Here is a 24,840-nt window from a genome sequence, read left to right as displayed (position 1 = left end):
TTTACCGCTTCTACTTCCCGGTGCTGTGGTTATAATCACATGCCTGTCCTGGAACTCGCTCTGTAGACCAGGCTGGTCTGGAACTCACAGAGATCCACCTGCCTCTGCCTCCAGAGTGCTGGGAGTAAAGGTGTGCGCCACCACTGCCCAGCCAAAGGCCGGCTTTTATGTGGGCTCTGGGGATTGAACTCAGGTCCTCGCGATTACACAGCAAGCATTTTACTAACTGATCCATCACCCTGGTCCCTCAATCCTACTTTTCAAAAGTCAGCCTCAGGCATCACTTGATGGATGACACAACTCTATTTTAGGTTAGCAACAGTCAGAAAATGACTTTGGATTTGTCAAGGTGCTAAAAATAACCACCCTGTCTACCATCCGTCTGAACTGTCTGTCTCTGAGGCAAAAAACGGCTTTTCCACTTTTCCATTCTTTTCCTGTTTCCCATCCATCCCCTGGCTCAGCTCCACACCACACATTATAGTGGGAAATTCTACTTTTTCTTATTTTTTCACTTTTAACGATTCAGGTTCAGGTGTCCTTGGCGGCCGGAGGCATCCAAAACTGGTGAAGCTGAAGTTACAGGCAGTTGTGGGCCACCCACCCTGGGTGCTGGGAATGGAACTCCAGTTCTTTGTGAGAACAGCAAGCACTCGAGTGCTGAGCCCTGTCTCCAGCCTCCTTTATCCCTGCCCCCCCCACGCCCCACCCCAGAAACTAGGTTTGAGACAGGGCCTCCTTATATACTCTAGGCTGGCCTGAAGTTCAGTACAGACCAAGCTGACCTTTGACCCATGCCAATTCTCCTTCCTCAGTCCCGTGTTGTCATGACAGGTTGTGTGCCACTACGCCTGGCTGCCATTGGTCATTAATTGTGTCATTCCCTCAGTTTTTGTCTCTCTATCTTGATGGCCAACATCCGGGGGCAAGGGCGATGACAGCCCCTGTGTAAGGCAGGTTCTCTGGCCAGCAGGCAGGGATGGGCCACCTATCACCTTTCGGCTCCTTGGTGGGTTCCTAGAACACAGGCATGCTTTGACCTGAGTCCTTTCAGACGGCATCTCTGGGCAAAGATGGCTCTGCCACACTTACTGGCCCCTGGGCCTACTTGCAGCCCCTTTGCTGTCCTACAGCCTGGCTAGTTTTAGACTCTTTCGTCCCCCATAACCACACCCCAGACTGCCTTTAACAACTAGCCAAGGACGCTTGAAATTCTAAGGCCTCCGGGCACTCCACTCTCCCCCATGGACCGGGGTCAAGGGGTGTGACACTGGACCCAGCTACAGTCCCTTTACCCCTGTGCAAAGAGAAGTGAAGAACTTGGAGCCAGGCTGCAGGAGAAGATTGGGTTGGAGGTCGTGGGGGTGGGGGGCGGCCTGGTGGCCTTCAGGGACAAGGCCTGAGTTCCACCCAGAGTCAGGGCCCATCAGGCCAAACACCGCACAGCCGCCTTTTGGGGAACCGGGGCTGCGTGGGTGCGGCCCCAGTGGGCAGTCAGGTACGCAGCGCGCGTGGCCCTGCGGCGCAGCGTGCCAGGTGGTGCGGGAAGCCCACGCCGTGCCAGGCTGGGCACAACAAAAGCCGGGGTTCTGGGGAGGGCTGGGCGGCGCGGGAGGAGGGCTGCTGGGAGCGCCCGGCCTGCACTGGCCGCCAGCCACCGAGAGGAGGAGCAGAGGATCCTCGGAGCGCAATAAAACGGCGGCTCGGCCCGAGCCCGCAGCAAACACAGCCATAGAAGGCAGCGGAGGAGCCCAGCCGGGCTGCGCTCGCTCGCCGCCCCCCAGCCTCTTTCTTCTCCGCCGGGTGCACTGCCCCGCACTCTCCCCTCGCCGCTTCCCCCCGACACAAAGAGGACAGAAAGTTTGCGCGGGGGAGCGGGCCAGGTGAGGAGGGGCGTGCCCGGCCCCCCAGCCCGCGCCACAGCAGCCGGACACAGGCCCCCAGCGCGCCATGGGCGCCGCGGCCCGCAGCCTTCGCCTGGCGCTCGGCCTCCTGCTGCTGGCCACGCTGCTGCGCCCCGCCGACGCCTGCAGCTGCTCCCCGGTGCACCCGCAACAGGCGTTTTGCAATGCAGACGTAGGTAAGCGGCCCACCACCCTGCCGGTGCAGCTGGCTGGGGCTCCCTCTGCCATCCTGCAACTGAGCGCCCCAAGCGCACTTTCTCCCTCCCCCGTTCCTCTTTCTTTCCCTCTCTGAGCTGGGAGATGCTTGACGACCTCAAAATTCCACCGAAATTCCGCAGCAGCTCCGGCCCCAGGAAGGGGAGCCAGGGAACGCTTGGGTGTTGGCAGGCGGCCTCCCTGGGATGCCAGTGCTGGGGGCGGGGAGTAGGGGACATGCGGGGGTGCGGTGGCTAAAGGACTGGAAACCCCGGGAAGAAACTTCCACAGGTGCGGGGGTGGCTGTGCGAGGAGGGCTTCTCTGCAGCCATTTGGGAGTTTTTGCGTTTAGCAGGGCAGAATGGAAGCCCCTTGCGCAGATCCCGTGAGCTCAGAGGGACCGAGGGAAGCAGCTAGAGTCCACTTCCCTGCTGCGTGTCCCCTGGAAGGCCCCACCAACAGGGCCAGGCAGGGTCCAGAGCCTGAGTATTTGCTGCTGTGGACTTTTTTTTCACAATGTAGAAACACACACACACACACACACACACACACACACACACGGGCTGGGGGGCTGACCTGGTGAATATGGGGGTCACGGGATTGTATGACTGGCACATATGTTACCCTCAGGACTCCTTAAGGCAGAGGGTGGGTACTGGTGAGCCAGGTAGGAGGGGCATGGATAGTTGTGTGTTGTCCTGGAAAAGCTGATAAAAGTGGAGGCTCAGCCTGGAGATGACCTCCTGGAGGCCCCTCCCGCACCGACTAACTGGGGTATCCAGCAGGTGAGGCACTGGCTCCCACCCCACCTTCCCTGTGGCCTTGGCTTTTATGCCCGATCTACCTGCGTACCCTGTGCCCCTCTTGCCGCCTTTCCCGTGGCTCCTTGCCCCACCCTGGTTAGCTCTTTGGAGGTGTGTTTAGCGGATCCCAAACACGGGGCTCCCTAACTCAGCCTACCTGGGCATAAGGTATGACGTGTGTGTGTGTGTGTGTGTGTGTGTGTGTGTGTGTAGTGATTTGCAAATACAGTCAGATTTGAGGATAACGAGATCTTTTGTCCAGTTTAGCTCGGACAGTCAGCAAAATTTGGGGTTGAGGAAGTAGCCCCTTCCAACGAGGGACTCCTTTGGGAGTACAGGCTCCCAAGGCCCGTTTGTAGAGACCTCCCTTCTGACCAGCAAGTTGTGGGGAACTCAGTGAAAAGTAGCATGCAGGACTCAGGGGCCTGGTTCACAGGGGCTGGGTGGGGACGAGCTGGCTTGAGATGCCCACACTGTTAGCTGCAAGCTGGGAGACACTTAGACTCTTCCGTCTGTGCCCGTACAAGGCAGCACCAGGCTGGGCGCTGCACTGGTCTGGTCTGGACCAGAGGTCCAAGGCTCTTGTCAGAGCCTAGCAGCCCCTTCCTGCTTGCACACTGCTCTCCTCTGCCCAGATTTCCCAGCATTCCCACCCAAAGCATTCCCTCTGAGTCACCACGAAGCCAAGGCTTTGTACTCATCCCAGCAGAGAGCCCGTCCTGTAGCAGACCTGAGTCTCCTGGGGCTGCTGTGACAGATGACAGATGACCACAAATAGGTGCCCCAAAGCAATGGAGCTGACTGTCTCATGGTCCAGGAGTTCCGAAGCCTGAAATCCAGGTGCTGGCAGGGCTGGCTTCTTTTTGGGGTCTGAGGGGAGGCCTGGCCCAGGCCTCCCCTCCCAGTTTGGAGGGGAGCACTCCTGATACTCCTTGGTGGTCTTGGGGGCATAGTGGATGAACCCACTTATGGTCTACATATGGCTAAGCCCCTCTTAGAAGGACTCAAGCCATTGGAGTCAGTGTCTGCTTGAACCCATTTTGATAAGATTACATCCACAGAGACATCCCAACAGGGTTATAGTCAAGGGTCTGAGCTTGGAGGAGCTTGGAGGAGCGGTCCACTGAGTACAGCCAGGTGTTCTGTTAGCCCTGCCCGCCCTCTCGAGGACTGGCCAGGCTTGTCTGAAAAGTGGCTGCCACTCTGGGTAGGGGATTGCACCAAACCCACCATGTCACTATTGGACTGCCGCAGAATTCTGTTCTCCGGGAAGCGGTACAGATTCGTGACTTGCTCAGGGGGTCGTCCTGGTCTGGCCAGGGTCAGAACTGCCATTAACTCTCTTGAGTTCCCACACTGATACTGAAGGCCTGGCCCAGACTTGAGCTGCTGTAGTTATCAAAGCATCTCAGATTTTGTACACCTTGAACCATGACCCGGGAGCCTGGAAAGGGTGCACATCGGGGGTTAATAAAGGCTAGCCTTTCCTGTGGCTGCCGACTGGCTCAGCATCTGTCTGGGAATGGATTCCTGGGAGGGATCTCTCTGCCAGTGGCAGGTCTGGAGTTATGGTGGGCAAAGAGCACCGTGTGACACTTCTTATGGAAGGGATAGAAGATGGCCCAGCCCACTCTGCGCTTTCAGGTCAGGACACAGAGGAAACGTGTCTGTGTCCTAGCGCTGCTCAGACACGCTGCTGGTCTGATTCTCTTGCCTAATGGAATCTTTCACCACCTCCTGCAAGCAGTGGAACCTGGAGTGGCCGAATCTGTGGCTGAGCTACTTGGCAGACTGCAACTACTTTGTCTGCTTTCTGGAATCAAGGGTATTGAGGAATTGGGGAAGGTGGATCCGCCCCCTCTGCCCAGGTAGTGAGGCTTGAAGCCATAGTGAAGACCCAGAGGGCCAGGTATGGGTCTCCGGGAGATCAGGGTGAAGACGTGCTGGCTTGCTGTGGGACCTGTTTGTATTTGTGGACGTGGTGATGGAGACAGAGAGGAAGGAGTGGCCACCCCAGAAAGCCTGCAGCACACTTAGTAATAACTTTGTCTCTGTTGACGCCTATAAAAAGCAAAGCAAGGCACCGCCAGGCCCTCCCTGTGAGCCTTGCGGGTGGTGGCTCTCTGAAGAAACTGGTGGCAGCAACTGCGGGCTCTTCCTGGGTCCCCAGACATGTAGTTTTCATGTCGGGCTTGTCTGTATCAATGAACAAGTCCGGAGTTCTGCCGTCCAGGGATGTAAGAGAGGCATGAGCCACTAGGAAGAGAAACACCAAACACCAGGTCAGGGAACAGTAGAGGTGGGTTTGAAGGGTAGGAGGCACACACAGACCCTTGCCAATTGCCAGTAGATGGCCAGTGGAAGGCGTAAAGAAAGTCAGACTTTGTGCGGTTCCTGAAAATGATTAACTCAGGTGATAAACTTGCCAAATTCAGGGGTAAGCACATAGCAGCGTGAAATGGATTTGCAAGTTACAAAGGTAAGAGCTCCGATGGCCACTGAGGAGGGGTGGTGGGTGGTGGCCCACTTTGACTAGAAGATGTCCCGGCTGGGTATCTTCTGCTGGGGCGGGTGTGCACTCCGAGTCCCTGGCAGCTCTCCCAGGGTTGGAGCTATAGAGAGATGAAGTGTCAGTCAAGCAGGGAGGGGCGGCCCCTCCCACACCACATAGTTGAGCTCAGTGCCAGCCTGGGACCCCGCTCAGGTCTCTGAAACTCAGATCTACTGGTGTGCTGGGGAAGCGCTGGCCTTCTCAGGCCTCACCTCCATGTGGCCTCCAGGTGGCTCTGAGTAAGAACTTTACATGGGTCTGTACGTAGGAGGGGCAGCTGCCTGAATCTGGTTGGGATCTTAGCCTAATGACGAACACTGTGGGCTGCTTGCACTGGAATACATTTGAGAGCTGTGTTTCAGGGCTCCAGGAATCTCAAGGGGGGGGGGGGGACACCAAGGAAAGAAACAAAAGGAAGAAGGGAAGGAGGAAGGTACAGCCGTCTGGCAGATGGAGGCGGGCCATGCAGGAGCCCTTCCCAAGCCCCGGAGAAAGACTCAAACACTTGCAATGCATGCTCCTCTGCCCCTGCTGCATGCACACGCCTGGGACCAGGCAGCCCATGGCTAGGACGGTATTTCTCTAGAGGAAGGGAGACATGGAGGACACAGACTGGAAAAGAATGCTCCAGGCGTGGCTAAGTGCACCGTTGATGGTGTCAAAGGTGATCACCATTGGTGGATGGGCTGGATTGAGGTAAGAGAATTGTAGGTGCACAGTGGTTGAGGAAGAGGCAGGAAGCGGCTGCTGGTGCAGATTGGGGCCAAGTGTGTCCCTCTGACTGGTCCCATGGTCACATGGCACATCCTATCCCACAGTGGACCCACACATCCCCGAGTTCACAAGGGCTGTGGATTGGTGGCTGGAGTCATCAACACCTGGAACCTTGAGACCTGAGTGTGGTCACTGGGATTTTTAAGACTGCCCAGGCAATTCCACTCATGTTCTGCCCACGCCGGTGCCCAGCAGTGGGGTCCCCAAGACAGTAGTGTGACAGCAGCAGAGGTTAGAGATGGAGTGACGAGCGAGCGTCGTGTTTACTCAGACGCAGTGTTTAATGGCGACCTGTCGGATGAGAGTGCCTGGCTAGGGTCTTGGTTTGGTTGCCTGCAGGGGATGAGTAAAAACAGTGGAGCCTGTGAGCGTCCCCAGGTTTGGTCGAGGGGAGTCAGGCAGATGAGAGGCTGTGACACCAGGAGGTCAAAGCACAGGGGGGAAGGTAGATTTCTAGACCAAGCATGACCAACATGCTCGGTGTGCCACAGGAGGCTTCGGTGTAAGAGCCAGCACCTGCAGTCCTAAACCCCTTGGAACACATTCAGCTGAACACGCCTCCCGCCTCCCAGTCGGAGCCGGCTGCTGTCCCAGCCGGAGGGTGGGGGTGGGGGTGGGGTGGGGGTGGGGTGGGGGGTCTCTATCATTGCTCGGATGTGCAGGAGTGGAAGGGGACCTCCCACACAGTGAGCTGCCCCTGGTGTGTTAAAGGGTTGGGGTCCCCAATAAGGCAGTTTGGGAGCATATTCTACCGTGCAAATCGAGAGGTGGCTTTTTTCAAGACAGGGTTTCTCTGTGTAGCCCTGGCTGTCCTGGAACTCAACTCTGCAGACCAGGCTGGTCCCCAAGGCAGAGATCCTCCTGCCTCTGCCTCCCTAGTGCTGGGACCAAAGGTGTGTGCCGCCGATGCCGCCGCCACCCTGTGAGGGTTGCCTTTATGAAGAGGGGTCTGTGTATGTGGATGTCTTGGAGGAGGAGCCCTTCCTTGGTCAATCGCAGCTGCTTGGTCAGGGCAGAGAACTGGCCAACACTCCTGGGTTGGAAGGATGAACTCAGTCCTGTGTATGGAGGGCATGATGTGGCTGTGTGGCTTAGCTGCCTGTGGGCCCAGCGTGGCTATGACTTAGACACCTGCTTCTCCTGTGGTTTCTTCTTCTAAGCACATAGGTACGGTTGAATAGCTGCATTTGAGTTGCCGACAATACACAAAGGTCTGTGACAGGTGCTCCGGGGGAGTTTTTAAAGAGTGAGTCAGGCACACACCTGTCTTGAGGGAGGTGAAGGCTGGAAGATAGCACCTGAGTGACCTCGCTCATTGCATGGTGGCCCTGACAGGAAGCTGTTGGATGGAGGGATTATAATAGAGCCCTGGGCCATCCTGTGCTGTGGATCTTATCAGGGCCAGCTAACCCTGTAGGTCAAGGGACCTGCAACAGAGACAGAACGGCCTGGGGTGGTTAAGGGAACAGAAAGCTAGTGTGGCTGAGCTGGTTGAGAAAGTGGGCGACGCGGTTTAAGGATGCTGAGCCTGGTGTGGAGCTGCAGGGCCTGGGGTCCAGTCCGTGGGACCTAGGAGCCTTTGTTAAGACACTGTGGGTAGGCAGGAGCCCCGTGGGGACAGTCTGGTGAACCAGGGGATGGCTTTGCAACTGACATCCACAGCCTAGCGTGGGCAGGCAGGTGTTTCCTAGCCTGGCCAGACGGTCAGGCGGACAGGACTTTGTGGGTTCTGTTGGGCTGTGGGCCTGGGTAAGGAAGTGCCCAGTCAGCTCTTTAGCAGACTGTGGAAAATGTAGGGGGAAGGGGGCTGTGGAGAGAACAGGAAATGGGGGAGGAGCCAGTAAGGGCGGGGCGCCTGCGTTTACAGCAAAATGTGGCCAGAGGCTGGCTCTGCCCAGAGCGATGGCCGGAGACCAGCGCTGCGACCTTGGACTTGAGCCCCTGCCTCCAGTCCGTCTCTGAAATGGAGACAGCAACTCACTCAGGTCTCTCTTAGGTGTGGGTGAAGGAAGGCAGACAGAGGCTAATGGCTGCGGAGCGGAGCCTACCGGTGGTGGCAGCCAGGCCGTTAACGTCTGTGCCCCACATTTAGCTGAATTTGCCAGCACTGAGGGCTGAGATGCGGGCATCACACAGCAGGGGGAGGGACCTGATGTCCTGCTGCCTCCAGAGGGCCGCCAGGGTCCTGAGAGGAAAGCCAGGCTCCCACTGAAGGGAAGTCAGGTGACATTGACAGCAATGATGGCAGCTGTTGGGGAAGCTGCATGCCGCTGGCTGGCAGAACCGTTTTGCATATGAGCCCAGCAAAAGGGCTCAGCGATTAAGGACCCTTGCCACACAAACTTGGCAACCTGAGTTCAAGGCCCGGGACCCATGTAAAGGCAGAGGGAGTGGACTAACTGGACAGTGTTGTCCCCTGACCTCCACATGTGCCCCCACGGGTAGTCGTGCACACACAGTAACAATAAAGATTAAAAGAGAAAGGAAAGCAAAACCCCTACGACCCAGGCTGATAACGGAGGGGACTCGCAGCCCTGTGGGTAGGAGACGGCTGGACAGGAAGATCAAATCTAGGCCGTGGTGGTGCACGCCTTTAGTCCCAGTGCTTGGGAGGCAGAGGCAGGAGGATCTCTGTGAGTTCGAGGCCAGCCTGGTCTACAGAACGAGTCCCAGCACAGTCAGAGCTACATAGAGAAACCCTGTCTCGAAAAACTTTTTAAAAAGCGAGTTCAAGAGGAGTGTTCCTAGTTTGGTGCCAGTCCGTACCCACACTGCCTTGGAGTGGTCCCAGGCAGGGAGCAGGCTGGGGTCCCATGAATGACACGCGCTGCCGTGAAGGAGGGTGGAGTGCCGAGTGGCAGACGCCTCTGCGAGGCTTGCCTGCCTGCTTGTTGGCAGGGAGTTGAGTGTGAGCTCAGTTGTTTGCTGCGGGGAAGATTCATCTCTCTGATCCAGAAACAGATCTGGAGTGGATCAGTTCTACAAGCCATACATTTTAGTAATAGTACAGAGTGGACACCCAGGTCAAAGAGCCCAAGAGTTCTGCCACCCGGCCTGGACCGGTGATGGGGGTCCTAAGTGGGAGGGAAAGGATAAAGAATGCAGGAAGCTGGGGCTGGGAGGTCTTGCACAAGCTGCATCTTAGTGCCAAGCGAGTTTATTGTGAAGTGTAGCATCTTAGATACTATTGTGTGAGTGTGGGGGGGGGATGGGACAGAGTCAGGGGAAAGCTATGGAGCAATGATACTTAGCCAGAAGCTAATCAAACAGTGTTGCACAAGGGACACACATGACGTGATAGTACACAGCGGCCTTGGGAATGAAAAGTCCAATCTCAGGATGAGAAGAATTGGTTTTTTTCTCAGGATCTGAAGTGGAGATCCCCAGGGCCCTGGCCCCGAGCCCTCACTGGCTCTGACAAGTGTATTCCTGGTTTTAGACAGGGAACGAACTACATTCCTTCTCCATACTGCGGGGCCTCAAGGAGCGCCTTGGATCAGCCCAGCCTGAGGATGGGCCGCCACCATCAGACAAGTGGGCAGCCAGCTTCTACCCTGGTTTTCAGAGGCAGCTACTGAGTTGTTAAACTTGCTGACAGTCCATTGGCTTTTTTCCTTAAGTGTGTGTATGCATGTATGTACACATGTATGCATGTACATGCCTACAGAGGACAACTTTTATGAGGTTGAGCCCTCCTCAGCCCACCACAGATTGGGCTATGAGACGATTATATTTCTCTGTCTCTGACAAGCATTATTCATTATTGAGGTATGATTCATGTACATTACAGATCACCCCATTAAAGTGTGCAATTCATGGGAGCTGGAGAGACGGCTGGGCAGGGGTGGGGGCAGGGGTGGGGTAAGAGTGCTCACTACTCTTCCAGAGGACCTGAGTTCAGTTCCCAGTAACCATGCCAGGCAACTCACAACTGCCTGTAACTCTAGCTCCAGGGGATCCTATGCCCTCTTCTGACACACACACACACTCACACATGCACTCATACACACACACTCGCACAAACACGCACACACACACACTCATACACACGCACTCATACACACACACTCGCACACACTCATACACACACTCACACACGCACTCACACACACACTCGCGCACACATGCACACACTCATACACACGCACTCATACACACACACACATACACACACTCATACACACGCACTCATACACACACACTCATACACACACTCACACACGCACTCACACACACACATTCATACACACGCACTCATACACACACACTCACACACACTCATACACACACTCACACACGCACTCACACACACACTCGCGCACACACGCACACACTCATACACACGCACTCATACACACACACTCGCACACACTCATACACACACACACTCACACACACACACACAGAGTGTTTAAAGTATGTGATTTAGTATTTTTAGTGGATCCCAAGACCCTTCCAAGATGACCTCTGTCTGGTTCACAGCACCCAGAGCACAGGTGGCCTCATCTGAAGTTCCCAGGGTAGCCTTGGGTTGTGCCTTTTTCCAGAGGAGCTGCTCCTTCCCTGCATGTGTCGGGCACCCTACACCAGGACACGTTGTCATCTCATTGGTGTGACTCAGCCCCACAGAAGCTACATCCTGATGCTTTCCTGGCCTCTTTCTGTGGCTGATAAAATTACTCCCATGGCCGGACAGACCGCCCATTGTAAATAAAGTTTTATAGAGATTGAGCATTGTCTGTGGCTGTATTGTAGGACAATAGTGGGGGTTTATGGGTATGGCAGAAGTTGTTTAGACCCTTATAGCCTGAGTCCTCAAGTCTGTCCTTTGTAGAAATTTCTGTCTTTGGCCTCAGTGACAGTGGTACAGGTTTCTGGTTTGTGTGCTATGGTAGTTTTCATCTGGTTACCTGATCTGTAATTTCCAGAAGCAACCAGCATGACTTTGAGAAAGGATGGCTATGGGGGAGGTGTTCTCCAAACTGACCCTGAGGCTGCAGTAAGGTCCCCACCTGGCCTGGGCTCCTAGAGAAGTGGAGGGGACAGGAAGGGGGAGGGAGGCTTCATGGCAAAAGCCTGGTTCTCTGTGCGGGGTTCCCTGTGGGTATAGGGCCCCAGAGGTCTTGTCCTTGAGTCTTGGGGGTCAGCATGGGCTTGAGTCATTATTTGTCCCCTTTCCAATCTGTGGCTGCAGGTGGCTCTGTCTTTCCTCGCACGCTGTTGGAGTTTAACCACCCTTCTGTAGACATAGCAGAACTGACCGTGGCAGAAGCAGCCTTTGCCAGGCACCTCTGGTTATAACAGAGGCCAGGTCAGGACACCAGCCAGCAGGTTCTTAACCAAGAACCAGGGAGGTATCCGGAGAGGCCTCCGGCTTCAGAGCCCCATGGCTGAGTCCCTACTGTCTCTTCTTCTATAGCAACAGGCTGGTGCTTGGCTAACAAACCCTGGGAGTATATAGCAAAGAAGGTGTTGATGAGTCAAGTTCCGAAAGGTGATGACAAGATGTCTTGATAGATTCCACAGCTACCAGTCCCTCCGTCTCCCTCCAGGAGTCTCAGCTCCGGAGAAAGCTCTGCCCAGGGGCTATAGGACAAAGGTGGCAGAAGAGACCATCTCCCCCGTCACGCCGCGGACGGAAGCGCGCGGTGACCCCTTTCCCTTCAGGGACATTTGGACCCCAGCTTGGCTTCTCTCAAGTCCACCCTCAGAAGATGGAGCAGGAGGGTCTGTGACTTGTCCAAGGCCATCCGAACAGTGGCAGAGCTCGGAGTCCCTGAGACTCAACAGGAGCAGGGTCCCCGCTTTGGATACAAGGATGCTATTCCTTGGGGAGAGCAGTAGACTGGGTGTCCTTGTGGACTTGGTGACAAAGATGTTGTGTCTCAGTGTACGCCTTCTGGAGTCTCCCATGGGCGTGCTGGCAGAGCAATCAAGATTATAAAAATAGGCCTGTATCCAGGAGTTTTTTTTTTTTTTTTTTTTTTTTTTTCTGAGAGAATTGGTAACAGACACCAGTAAGCATTTGGTCACAAGTTTATTCAGCCTTGCTTGTCTGGGGGAAAGGCTAGAAGCCCCCAGATCTTACAGTACCCGGGGTCATGAGTACAGGGTCATGTGACCTGCAGGTAACAGGTGCTGCCTGCCGTTTGCTTGCCGTGTGGCGCAGGGTGAACCCGGGACCTCCTACGTGAGCACGATCGGAGCGGAGCGTCCCTCCCGCAGGCTGGCATGGATATTTTAAACGCAAGGACATATGAGGGAATCGGACTCCTGTTTGCAAGTGCAACTTTTTTTCATTTTTCTAAAATGGACTTGGATTATACATTTTTTTTTTAAAGTTAGTACTTGCTAGGATTGTCTAATAACAGGCAGCCATCAAACTGGCACCCTGTGCTGACCAGTGTGGCCCGTGTTGTTTAGCAGAATGGATATTTGGGGGCTTTTTTGTTGGTGGCAATTGTTTCTGTTGGTGGTGGTGGTGTTGTTTGTTGGTGCTGGCCAGTGACCCTCTTGGGGTTCACCTGTTGTTGGGACATCTTCAGCCTAGGGGTTACCAACATGTGCCCGCACTCCACCCCGAGCTTCTTACACTCTGCTGGAGATGAAACACCCATCCTCATGCTGATCCAGCAAGCACTTTGTCGAACCGAGCCACCATTGACCCAGCCTGCCGGCTGAGTTAAGGCAGAGCTTGGGGGCTCTGGGAACAACCAGGAGAGCCCAGGTGTGGCGGGGATGGGTGTGGCAACATCGCTTTTGTTCCAGAACAGACCTACAGAGGGTAGTAATGGAAACTGGCAGCAGTGAGCAGTTTGGGGCAGGTCGAAAGGGCCTCCTATCGGGAGCCACCTATTAAAGCAGCGGCATATTCTGTACCCAGGAACTTTCCTCTTGCTGAAGAGTTGATGGGAGACGGGGAAGGAGAAAGAGACAGAGACGCTAGCTAATCCCAGGGCTATATCTGGGAGTTCCCCCAGAGACACAGAATCAACAGGGAGAGAGGGCCCGGGTTTGATATGGGAATGGGCTTCCACCGTGATAGACTGCAAGTTACCACTGCAGAGCAGAAAGCAGCCACGTGGTTCTGTCTGTGTTCAAGGACTGGAGAGTGGGGTGGATGGAATGAGTCTATAGTGCAGAGGACAGCCCCCAGCCGCCCTAGTGGCTGGAGACAACAGGTGTATGCCATGCTCAAGCAGAGAAAGCAGCTCACTTCTTCTGGGTCCTCTCAAGCTTGCTCAGTGTGGCCCAGGAAGGCCTGATTCAGAGCTGATCGTGTCCAGAAATAGCTCTAGATTAACCAGTTTGCCGGGTGTCCCTCTGCTCACTAACCAGCCGGGTGTCCCTTAGTTCAGTCCAGTCGACACAGAAAATAAACCATCACAGGGGTGTGAAAAACCAGAAAAATGGAGATTTGGTGGAGAAAGTCCTCCTCTGGGGATAACTCATATATTGGCCCAAGTCAGTGGTCAGTAGCCCCTCCCAGAGCTCATCCAACCCAGTCAAAGCCCTGGGTTCCAGATTAGCTCTCGGGTTCCGGATTAGCTCTCGGGTTCCGGATTAGCTCTCGGGTTCCGGATTAGCTCTCGGGTTCCGGATTAGCTCGCTCTCCGGATCCCGTGTTCTCCGAGAGCCCCGCGCCCCAGCCTGCCCTGCAGCTCACTTTTCCTATCAGTGACACATTCCGCAAACTCAACCTCTCTCAGCGGTGTCATTTTCAGAGGATGCTCCAGCCCTAGAAACACAGCCAAGAATGTCTGACTCAGCATTCTGTAGGGTTACGAGTGATGGGGGTGGGGCTAGGCGCCCTTCTTTGCCTGCCTCAGTCAGAGTCCCAGAGCTGTCGGGAAGTAGCCCATATTCCATCTGCCCAAGTGCCGCCAGCTGCTGTCTCTGCGGGACAAGGTATGGAAGCATTTGCCGCGTGTGTGTGTGTGTGTGTGTGTGTGTGTGTGTGTGTGTGTGTGTGTGTGTCTTAATGTCCTGACAGCGTGGGTGGGGGAGCACCACCTGAGGAGCCCATGATGTTGTCAGGCTGTGGGGGGAGGACGTCCTGGGACGCGACCTGGGAGTGTCAGATGGCGTGGCCTCTGTCTGTCAAAGCCTCTTCAAACAAGCATCTTCAAAAGGCTCTCGGCCCAGCCACTTCAGACAAATCTGATTGCTTTTCTCACCTGGAACTTTGTCCTCTGACTGGCCTGCCGCTGTCCCTGGCCTCACGCCTGCGGTGATGTCACAGCACAACAGCTCTGCTGTTCCCATAGCAACAGCCTCTCATAGTTAACCAGCTAAGGCAGAGACTGGGCTGCTGGCAGAGGTGGGGAGTGGTGATTCCAGCTAACCTGGGTCAGTGACCCCTGAGACCCCACGTGGACCACCTTAAGACAAGATTGTAAGATTGTCCTGTCTGCCCCTTCTCCTCCAGGTGGGGGGAGGTTCATTTTGTACCCAGCTGTTTGGGGAGGACATATGCCCAGCCCGAGTTCTGATGCAGATTTAGAAGTCCCTGTCTTATAAGGAAGCCTAGCGGCTGAGAGTGGGGGCTGGGGCTTGGGGAGACTTTAGCTGCCCTGAGGAGAGGGATGCCATGACTGAGCAAGAGTGGCGGCTGGGGTCGGTACCCTGACCTGGCTGTGGCGAGTACCACCCCTATAACTTTGTAAGACATCAGCTGCATCAGCTGGAAGTAACCTCCTTGGCTTGTGGATGTCTGGACCCTGAGGTCAGAGGTCAGCTCACTACAAGATCTGTCTTTGGAAATACGAGCTTGTCCTTCATCCCCTTAGCTGGCTGCCCCGCTGTCTTAGTCTGGTAGAGCCCGTGGGTCCTGGTGGAGGATGAGGAGGTGGTAAAATGTCAGTATGTAACGCCACCCCCTCTATGAACTCGGGCAGGACTTAATGTTCTACCGTGCCCTCCCCTAGGGGAAATGCGGGCACCGCTACTCTGACCCGAGCCAGCAGCTTTAGGGACGGCCCCTCCCGACCTAAGCTACCAGAGGAAGGGCCAGAAATGGGGTATGAGGCAACAGTCTGTATCCTAGAAGCTAGAACTCAAAGAAATGGGGTTAAAAACACTTCTGATGTTTATTTCACCTGGGCTTGGCTTGGATGCCTCCAGTGATGGGTGTCTCACTGCCTACCCAATGATTTCAAGACAGCCCTGTGGAGATTTGTTTCCTTTCACCCACCAACTCCTGCCTCCCTGTAATGTGTCCTCAGTGGTCTGGCTCAGTCATCTGGAGACACACACAGTAAGTAGCACCCTGTCCGCACACGGCTGGCCGAGCGTCTGGGTGGTCCTCGCGGTGCTGGGAGAGGCTGCCACCGCACACTTCACAGATAGGGACTGAGGCAGTAGCATCGGGACCTTCCTCAGGCACATAGCACTCCACCTGTGCTCCTACAGACCCTTCAGCCTGCCGAGGCCCCTGGCTGTTGTCATCGTCCTTCTGAGATCTTTGTTGGTGTCCCCTGCTTCTACCCTGCTTTCCTAACATTCCAGATCCTTCCAGGGCCGTCTTTCCGTCCTGGTTCTCCCTTGCTCTTCCAACATTTCGTCCAGCTGTCCATCCCCAGCTCCTGTTTCTCTGCATAGCCTTGGCTGTCCTGGAACTCACTCGCTGTGTAGACCAGGCTGGCGATCCTTCCTGTCTCTGCCTCCCAGAGTGCTGGGATTAAAAGCGTGTGCCACCATGCCCGGCATTTGGTTTGTTTGTGCCACCATGCCCGGCTGTCATTGGGCCTTTGGTTTGTTTGTTGGGTTTTGTAGGTGCCAGAGGTTCACATCAGGCGTCTTCCTAGTTTGCTTTCCGCCATTTATTTTGAGACAGGATCTCTCTCTGAACCTGGAGCTCGCCGGTTTGAATACACTGGCTGGCCTGTGAGTTCCAAGGAGTCCACATACTGGTCTCTGTCTCCTCTGCACTGGTCGCAGGCATGGGCTGCTCTGCCCAGCTACCTTACTTGGGTCCAGAGACTCACACTCCGGTCTCATGCTTAGACAGCAGAAGTGTTACTGACCGAGCCACCTCCCTAGTCCCCTTGTGCCTTTAGGTACTGTCTTATGACCTTGTGACGCGGCCATTCACAGATGGTTCTCATCCCTTCAAAGTCACTGACTCACATCTGCCCCTCGGCTTCCTATACCTTGACCATTGCTTTCTATCTTAGACGTTGGCTGAGCTCTCTTTGGTCCAAGTGCCGTTCTCAGTGACACAGGCCATCTCTGCTGCTGCTGGGGCATCCTTACTGCAGGCACAGGGCGCGGCGGCCCCGCCACCACGTTGTCTCCCTCTCCCTCTGTGTCTAAGGCCGTCCAGGGCTGCCGTCTGTCTAGGCTGTCCAGGGCTGTCAGTCTGTCTAGGCTGTCCAGGGCTGTCAGTCTGTCTAGGCTGTCCAGGGCTGCAGTCTGTCTAGGCTGTCCAGGGCTGCAGTCTGTCTAGGCTGTCCAGGGCTGCAGTCTGTCTAGGCTGCCCAGCACAGAGTTAGATTCTTCTTCTGACTGCAGATAGACATCATGCCAGTCAGTGCTTTGGGTGGCTGGTGGCTCCCAGCCATGGGCAATGCTTCGGTATCCCAAGCCTCTACACTCTGATTGCTGACTCTGGTGAGATTTGGATGCACCCCTGTTGCATCTTGTCCTGTCAGGTTTGACTAGGATACAATCCGTTGAAAAATGTTGTGATCTGGGCCTGGTGGCACCAGATCACAGACCTAGCCCCGCAGATGTGGAGGCAGGGGGATCACAAGTTACAGACTAGCCTGTTGTGAGACCCAGTCTCAACAAAGCCACACAAGGGCCTGGCGGCTGATTCTCTGTCTTCACCCCATGGGTGATGTGTTTTGGGGTGTGTGCGCTTAGAGTCAAAGGCTTGAGTCGCCGACACCACTGGTCCCCTATATCGTTTGCTTTAATGTCAGATTCAACTGCTGGATGTTTGATCCTGTGGCACCGGGCTTCTGTAACAGAGGCGGAGGGATGGGCACATGGAGAGACGGCTTGGCAGTTGGGAGCATTGGCTGATCTTCTAGAGGACCCAGGTCCAACTCCTAGCTCACGGCTATCTGTAACTCCAGTTCCACGGGATCTGCCATCTTCATACACACATGCAGAATAGCAGCACACATAAAATAAAAATTAAAAAAAAAACAAGAGGTAAGGGGAAAGTTTCAGCCAGCATTGAGGGTATGCTGCAGCTACACACAGTTGATTACTAAGCCCACATTACACCGGGGTCACTTAGTTTAAGAAAACCCTGTCCTGTTCTGTGTGTCTTAGCCCTTGAGGGTCCTCTGTGTTGTCCCACGACTGAAGAGGACACAGCGTTGCTTTGTGTGCCAGTCACTCGTGCGATACAGAAGTGCCAGACTCCATGCATGAGACTGCAAGACTGAGCTACACAGAAATGTCCCCTGTAGCCGATGTCACTAATCTGTAACTGCCTCTGTACGTTTCCCAAAAATGCTGGTGTCTGAGTCCTGAGTGTGCAGGCTGTTGGAGAGCAGGGTGTTCCAGGGAGGGGAGTTGCGGGAGTTTGATACAGATGGAGAATGTGAGGGCATGACTAGCCCATGAAGAACCCACGTGAGCACAGTTAAGGTGCTGGGCAGCAGTGGGCACTGGGGCTGGAGCTGGCAGGGCAGCATGGCCTGACCCTGCGACTGCCCTGCACGCAGGGGTAGCATCTCCCTAGGGTGCCCTGTGAGCAGGGGTAGCATCTCCCTAGGGTAGAGCCTGTTGGCTGCGGATGGTATTTGGAAACTTGCTGGTCAGGACGAAGGGGCCAGGGTAGGCTGGCTAGGGGTACTATCGTTGGGGAGGGTGCAGGCAGAGAGGTGGGTGGGACACAGAAACGCTTGTAAGAAACCCTAGGGCTTACCTGCTTTGGGGGAGGGAGAGAGCCAAGGCAGCCTGTTGAAAGACAGCAGGCGGAACATCTGATGAACTCAGAGGCCCTGTTGTGTCTCATAGAATCACCCAGAAAACGCACAAGCTCGCCTCAGGCCTTAGCAGCAACGGGGAAACAAATAAAGCCCACATCAGAGCTGATGTGCATCTTAGAGGTAGCTCCCAGTTCTGACTCCTGCTCCTGACGGTTAGGGACCTGGGCCAGGGTCTGTCTGCTTAGACCTTGATGCATGCTGGGTCGGGGCTGGATGGCCTTTGGCAAGTTACTTAACCTCTCTGAGTCTCAGCTACCCCAAGGTGCCTCTCCAGACAGATGAGGGGATATGTGTGAAGTCATCCCACTCTATGACCAGCTGGCTTTGTGATCATCGATGCTGAGTCCAGCCACCTCCTTCCACTTGGCCCTGACTTCACAAGTATCCCCTGGCCTGGGTAAGCATCTCTAAAAGGGCACATGCTTCCAGGGTCCCCCGGCACCCCTAGAGAGGTAGTAGCTCTCGCTGTCTGAGGAAGGCAGTGGTATATGCTGTGTTCACTATTTAGTGAGTGTTCATGTCATATTAATGGTCAACTACAATGTGTGTGGGGGGGGGGTGGGGGGTGGGGGTTAGCTCTGTGGCCGCTGTGTAGCTATAAGTAGAAAGTGTGGCAGGATTGTTACAACCCCAGCAAGTAGAAGGCCTGGTGGCCACTATTTAACCGTGTGGCTGTTCTTGTAGATGTGGAGTAGGCAGACCCGGGCATCCACATGGTGTGGGCAACATAGTTCTGCATAGTGAGAACACAGGGCAGCTGCAGGATTCTGTATCCTGCTACGGGGACCAGGCTGGCTGGTGTGAGCCCATCTTACGGCCCCTCGTGTGGCTTCCCATTATATTACTTTGGTTCCTGATTTCATTGAGGCAGGCCTGGGGCATTCCTCTACCCAACTGCCCAAAGGCATTGGGTTCTCTTCTACGCAGCCTGCTGCTGGCCCCATTTGGCTCAGGAGTGTGCTGCTGGTGGCTGTGGATGACACCTGGGGACTTGTTGGTGAGGGCAACGGGTCTCAGGCTCAGCAAGGGGAGCCATGAATCCAAGGGGAGCCCTGCCCTGTGGTCACAAGATAGGCTGGGAGAGGGGCTCGGGAAGGAGCAGAAAGGCAGTTGTCGTGGGGACATGGATTCCTCAACTGTGGAGCTAGCTTATCCCAAAGATTTCTCCATGAGGATGAGGGATGCTGACTGAGACTTGGTGATGCCTCTGATTGGCAGGGACATGGCATGTGTCCGTGGTTGTCACCTGTCAGGAAGTATGGAAGCCAGCAGCTGCAGGCTCAGAAACAGACTTCACATGTTAGGTGGGGTTGGTGCCATCTGAGAGACAGTCACAGCTACACAGACCCTCCCCACCCATTGCGACACCCCTGTGGCTATTCCCTGTGTGTGTGCCATGCACTTTGACACCCAGCTGCTCTGGGATCTGTTATTCAGCCCCTCTGAGCTTCCGTTTCTCCTGGCTGAAGGGTGGTAATCCCAGGTCACTCAACAGACCTAGAGAGACAGACTTAGAGAAGTTGCTAGACCGTGGGTGACGTCCCTTGCCCCCATTTGACACACCAGGGTGCAGGGTTCCAGTTTCCCTGGCTATTCCTGATTGTAGCCACCCTCGAGGGCATGAAGCAGTAACAGCCTGCTTTTCTCTGGTGCAGATGGCTCTTGGCCATTTTTTCATAACGTTATTTTTAATTATGTTGTGGCAGGAGCAGGATGGGGCAGTGTGGGAAGGGGGTTGGGTGGGGGGTGGTGGGGGGACAGGAGAGGGTGGTTGGGGGAGAGTAGGGGTGATGTGGTGAGATGTGAACGTGACCCATGGAGGCCAGAGGTGTCAGATCCTTGGAGCTGAAGTTACAGACTGTTGTGAGCAACCCCAACCTGAGTGCCGGGAACCGAACCCAGGTCCTCCAGTTCTGTTTGTATCTTTTAGCAATGTTTAACAGTGTTATTTTTGTGTGTCTATGAAGGAGCGTGTGCGCGTGCAGACGTGAGGGGGCAACTTCCAGCACGTGGCGCTTTCTTCTTCACGGGACCCCGGGGATTGAACTCACGTTGCCAGGGTTACATATCCAGCTCTTTTACCTGCAGAGCCGTCTTGCTGCAGCCTCTTTTACAGTTAGGTTGCCCTTCTTACGGTGCTATTTAAGTGTGGTGGACGAGAGTCTCTTCCTGGCTCTGTGATCTTGAAAACCTTGGCATCGGCAGAAGATGCCTCAAGACACACTGCTCTCCTCCTCGTGGTATCATCTGTCAGCTGTCTCTTTAACTGCTTGGTTTTTCCTGCTACATCTAAGACATCTTGACCTCAGCTAGGGCCATGGATAAATATATATATGAATATATACACGTATATATGTATGTATGTGTGTGTGTATATACATGTGTATGTGTATACACACACACACATACACATATATGCACACATTTGTTTTTCTTCTAAACATTTGTAGTTTTAGACCAGACATTAGGCCTATGCAGGCTCGACTGGGTCTTGGTTTTTGTATACGATTCGAGGAAAAGGTGTGGGTCCCTCTCCCTTGAGTGTGGGTACCATTTGTTAGCCATTTGTTAAAAAGGAGAAAACTCTTCCCCCCCCCCACACTGGTCCCTGAGTTGAGAGCCCTGGCTTCCTCTCATTCTCTCCTTTTGGCCACCATGGTGTTTGGCTGGCTGGTGGGTGTGATATTAGCAGCTGTCTTAAGAAAGCATTTTTAATTGCCTGGTCTGGAGCAAGGAGCTCTCACAAAGACATATGAGTCCATGGCACTGATTGTGTAACTGGCTGGTGGCTGGTCAAGGGCCTTGTGATCTACCCAGTCAGAGAGGGCCTGTTCGCCTCTCTGGCTTCAGGGTTCTCCTTGCTCCCTGCCTCAGTTTCACCATCTGTGAACCATGGATGGTAACAGCTCTTTACCTCCCAAGGTTACTAGACCAAAAAAAAAAAAAAAAAAAAAAAAAAAAAGTAGTCTATGTCGTGTGTGGTGGTACATGCCTGTAAGCTTAGCACTTGATAGGGTGTTGGGGGTGGAGAGGACAGGAAGATAAGTTCCAGGCCAACCTGGACTATATAGGGAGATCCCTGCCTCAAACAAGGAGCATTTCATGATGGCTGCCCAGTGCTCAGATGGGCCTGAACCATTATCTGTAATGGACATGTGGGGCTGTTTTCTGGTTGCTGTAACAGACATCGGCTTAAGTTGGTCAGCCTGCTTTTGTGGGGACTGAAAGGAAGGGAAGCCGGGGGCTGTTCATGCAGACCATAGTGTTCTAGAGGCCACAGGACTCTTCCCCTTGGGAAGCACAACTTCTTAGAAAGGTCTGGCAAAGCACGGGCTTCTGATGCCACAGAACACTCAACAGTCCTCTGATAACCTCACGATGACAAGCTGGGCATTGTGATGCAACATAACATACATTTCTCCTCTCTGGTTTGTATTTGAGCCATGTAGCAAGCATGCATCACCCCCACACACACATGCCTGCACTACATACCCCTCTTCTCAAAGACATGCATGTAGATATATGAGCCTGCACCTCCATTCGGCTTGCATTGGACCCAAGTAACAAACATGCATATCTCGACATATCCCTTCATGCACACGCCTGCTCCTGTGCATACAGGTGTGTAACACAGATGTATGAGCACGGATCCTTATACACAGGCCCCTGCACACACCCTGCCTGAGGCTCCTCCCTTTCCTGCCCCTTCATCTCTTCGCAAATGAGCAGCTCTCTCATTCCAGGCTAGTCCACACAGCCATAGCCCCCACCTCCTTCCCCAGGTTTGTTCTCAAATGCCCCCTTTGCCAACCTCCCCTTGGGGCAGAGGGTCCTCACTCACAGGACTGCTGTCCTTTCTTGTCACGAGGCTATCCTGTGCCTTTCAGGATGTAACGACATCTCTCCCTGGCTTGGCCCCAGCCCGATTGGTAGCACCTCCTCCCTCCAGGTGTGATGATAAAAATCATCTCCAGACACTGCAGATGTCCTCTGCAGCTATATTCTATGATGTACCCACAGCCTCTTATCCAAGGTGTTCGGCCCAGAAGCCAAGAGTCAGGGAATGGGAGCTGGAGGGCAAGGGCAGAGGGGAGACTTGGTGGGCGTGGGTTGTGTGTGTGTGTATCCTGCATTGAGAATCCCATGTACACTTGTCTCTAGGGCCTTGCACGCTTTTCTCCAGCTGTCCGGAGTGGCCTGTGCCCTCTTGGCCTTGTAGGTTTACTGTGACTCTCTCGTCGTCTCTGCGGGTGCTCCAACTCCTGCAGCCTCCGCTCCTTGCCTACAGCTACTTTTGCTTTCAAGCATGTCTGCAAAACTCACAGAAATGCAGAGAGACGGGGAGCGGTTGGGCGAGCTGAGCCCCACTTTTGATGAGGAAGCCTTAGTGTTGAGGCAGAAGCCTGAACTGATGCAAGTCCGAGACAAGGACGACGTCTCTCTACAGCAGTGGAAAGCCCGGCAGCTGCAGCGCCTGGCTGAGGAGTTGAAGGCAGAGTGGCAGGAGGCCCGGCTGCAGCAGGTCAGAGACATGGAACGCATCTACTTAGCCCATCTGTTGGATGAGGCAACAGGGCGGGCCGTGGGAAACGACATCAACTTGGGCAAACACAACCAGAGAGGCACAGCAAAACACTTGAGGACTAAGGAGAGAAACAGAGCCTTTAGAGAGGAGAGGGGCCGCCGGGAAGAGTACCCCAGGCAACAGCCCAGGTCCCGGAAAAAAGCAACGTGCTCAGAAAGACGGGGTTCTACCAAAGCCCGGGGCCCAAACTCCAGCGAGAAGGGTAAAGGGAAACGGATACCTTCGAGCAAGAGCAACGGGGGTTACCAACCCTTGGGCTCTCGGATGAGCAAAGGGCCAGACCTGACGGCAAAGCTCAACCCACTCTTAGCAGGTGCTGGCGAAACTGAGTGGGTGGAGGAAGTCCCGAAGGGAATATCCCGGGAAGGGCGGCGACCAATGAGAAGGGGGGCTTCAGGGTTTGCTCAGAGCGTAAATCAGAGCTCCAGGGACCAGAGTCTGCAGGGCAAAACAGCTGACTTAGAAAAGCCATCATCGCCCCTCAGCTCCACCCTCATACAGGAGGCCACATCCCAGGGGGCGCCCTGCAAGTACAGCGATAAGAATCAGTGGCACAAAGAGATTGAGTCCGCCTTCGAAGAACTGTTTAACACAAACAGAAAGCTGAAGAAACATCTGAATTTGCACCTGGAACAGCGGCTCAAGGTGGACCACGATCCAGATGATCTGCAGAGCTGCTCAGAGACTCAGGGTGAGGGCAGCAACATCCTGAGAGAGGAGGAGGCAGAAGCGACTGCTGAGGAGCCTGGGAGCCCATCAGACAGGGAGGCCCCTGAAATGTGGTCCAAAACCAATCTGAAACAGTTGCTGCTAAGTGAGGCTGAGTACCCCAGGTACCAACAGATGGCAAAGCATCTAAAGAGTGAGAGCCTGGCGCCTGTTCCTGAGGCAGGAACATCTAGCGAACAAGACAATTCATTCTCAGAAAGCCCAGAGTCAGTACAGGAGCCACCCAAGTCAGCCACGGTGCAGGAAGAAAGCCTTAGGCCTTACCTGGAGAATCAGGCAGGCTCTGTCGCAAGCTGGATGGCTTTGAGGCAAAAGCAAAAGGCAGAGTTGGAGCAGAGAAGGCAAAAGACGTTGTTGGAGCTGACAGAACACCCCAACATGAGCTTGGAAATCCATTACAAGGCCGAGCTAGAGGAAGAACGCAGGGAACGCAGGAGGATGCGTTTGGCCATCCTCAAATCTTATTCCACTGGGGTCCGGGCCCCAACCCCTGACAAAAACACCTCCCTGGATAACAGCCTCCTCGACGAGGACAAACAGAGCCAGATGATCCGTGACCTTCAGCAGCAGATTTTAGAGCAAAACAAGTTACACAAGCAGTTTTTGGAAAAAGCCAGGAAACGCTTGCAAGAGTTTCAGAAAACGTTTTAAAGGCAGACTACCCGAGATCAATACATCCCTGATGGCTGCTTTGCCTGCGCCGTGTCTGCATCTCTTTTGTTTGCCATCTTGGCAAACTCCTTCCTGCAGAAGCAGAAGCCTTGGTGGGGTCCAGAGAGGGGGGTCCAGCTCATGTTCTGCAGCCGGAGTCTGCTTTTATGGGCTGTGGGCACTTAATGGAAACCCCAGGTAAAATCTGCACTTCAGATGGTTTACCCAAACCCTGGGCTTGCAGAGGCATTCAGGGTCAGCCGGGCACAGTTTCAAGAGATACATCATTGCTTGCTTGGCCTTTGGCTGAGACAATGTCAGAGCCGTTAGCTAAAACCTCTCTCCTTTAGAAGGCAGGGCACACACAATGACAAAGCCAACATTGTTTCACAATATACGCATTCTTAGAACCTTTATGACTGGGAGGCAAGCTAGTCCAGCCCAGCTGGGTCCTTCCACCTCCCAGGGATGATGGGGCCAGTGCTTGTGGGTGGAGGTGGGAGGAGGACACCTGGGTGTTCAGTTTCTTGCTCCTTAGGAGCCAGCAGCCACCTGGCTGTGGGGAGCACAGGCCGGGTAGGCAGTGACCAACATACTTTTCTCTGCAGAGCCTAGAAGGCGAATGTTGCCAGGCAGCCCCTGGCCACTGCTCAGCTCTGCTTTTTCAACCCCAAACCAAGCTGTGGAGGGGCTCAGCTTA

At 54.6% G+C, this 24,840-nt stretch overlaps 2 protein-coding genes across 2 annotated transcripts in view; both read left to right on the top strand.

Annotated features, from left to right (window-relative positions):
* The first annotated feature begins 1,600 nt into the window (after window positions 1-1,600).
* The window catches only part of Timp2 (TIMP metallopeptidase inhibitor 2), a 50,833-nt gene continuing 27,593 nt past the window's right edge, over window positions 1,601-24,840 (top strand). Inside the window, exon 1 of the mRNA XM_051181584.1 lies at window positions 1,601-2,080. Coding sequence (XP_051037541.1) covers window positions 1,951-2,080 — 130 coding nt within the window. The 5' untranslated portion in view covers window positions 1,601-1,950. The remainder of the gene's footprint in view (window positions 2,081-24,840) is intronic.
* Cep295nl (CEP295 N-terminal like) lies at window positions 15,416-24,187 on the top strand. Its single transcript, XM_051181502.1, has 2 exons — window positions 15,416-15,483; window positions 22,337-24,187. The coding sequence occupies exon 2, from the start codon at window positions 22,482-22,484 to the stop codon at window positions 24,138-24,140; it is 1,659 nt and encodes a 552-aa protein (XP_051037459.1). The 5' UTR covers window positions 15,416-15,483; window positions 22,337-22,481; the 3' UTR covers window positions 24,141-24,187.

This window comes from Phodopus roborovskii, unplaced genomic scaffold (genome assembly GCF_943737965.1).
Source record: "Phodopus roborovskii unplaced genomic scaffold, PHOROB, whole genome shotgun sequence".
NCBI lineage: Eukaryota > Metazoa > Chordata > Mammalia > Rodentia > Cricetidae > Phodopus > Phodopus roborovskii.
This window is presented reverse-complemented; position numbering and strand designations above follow the sequence as displayed.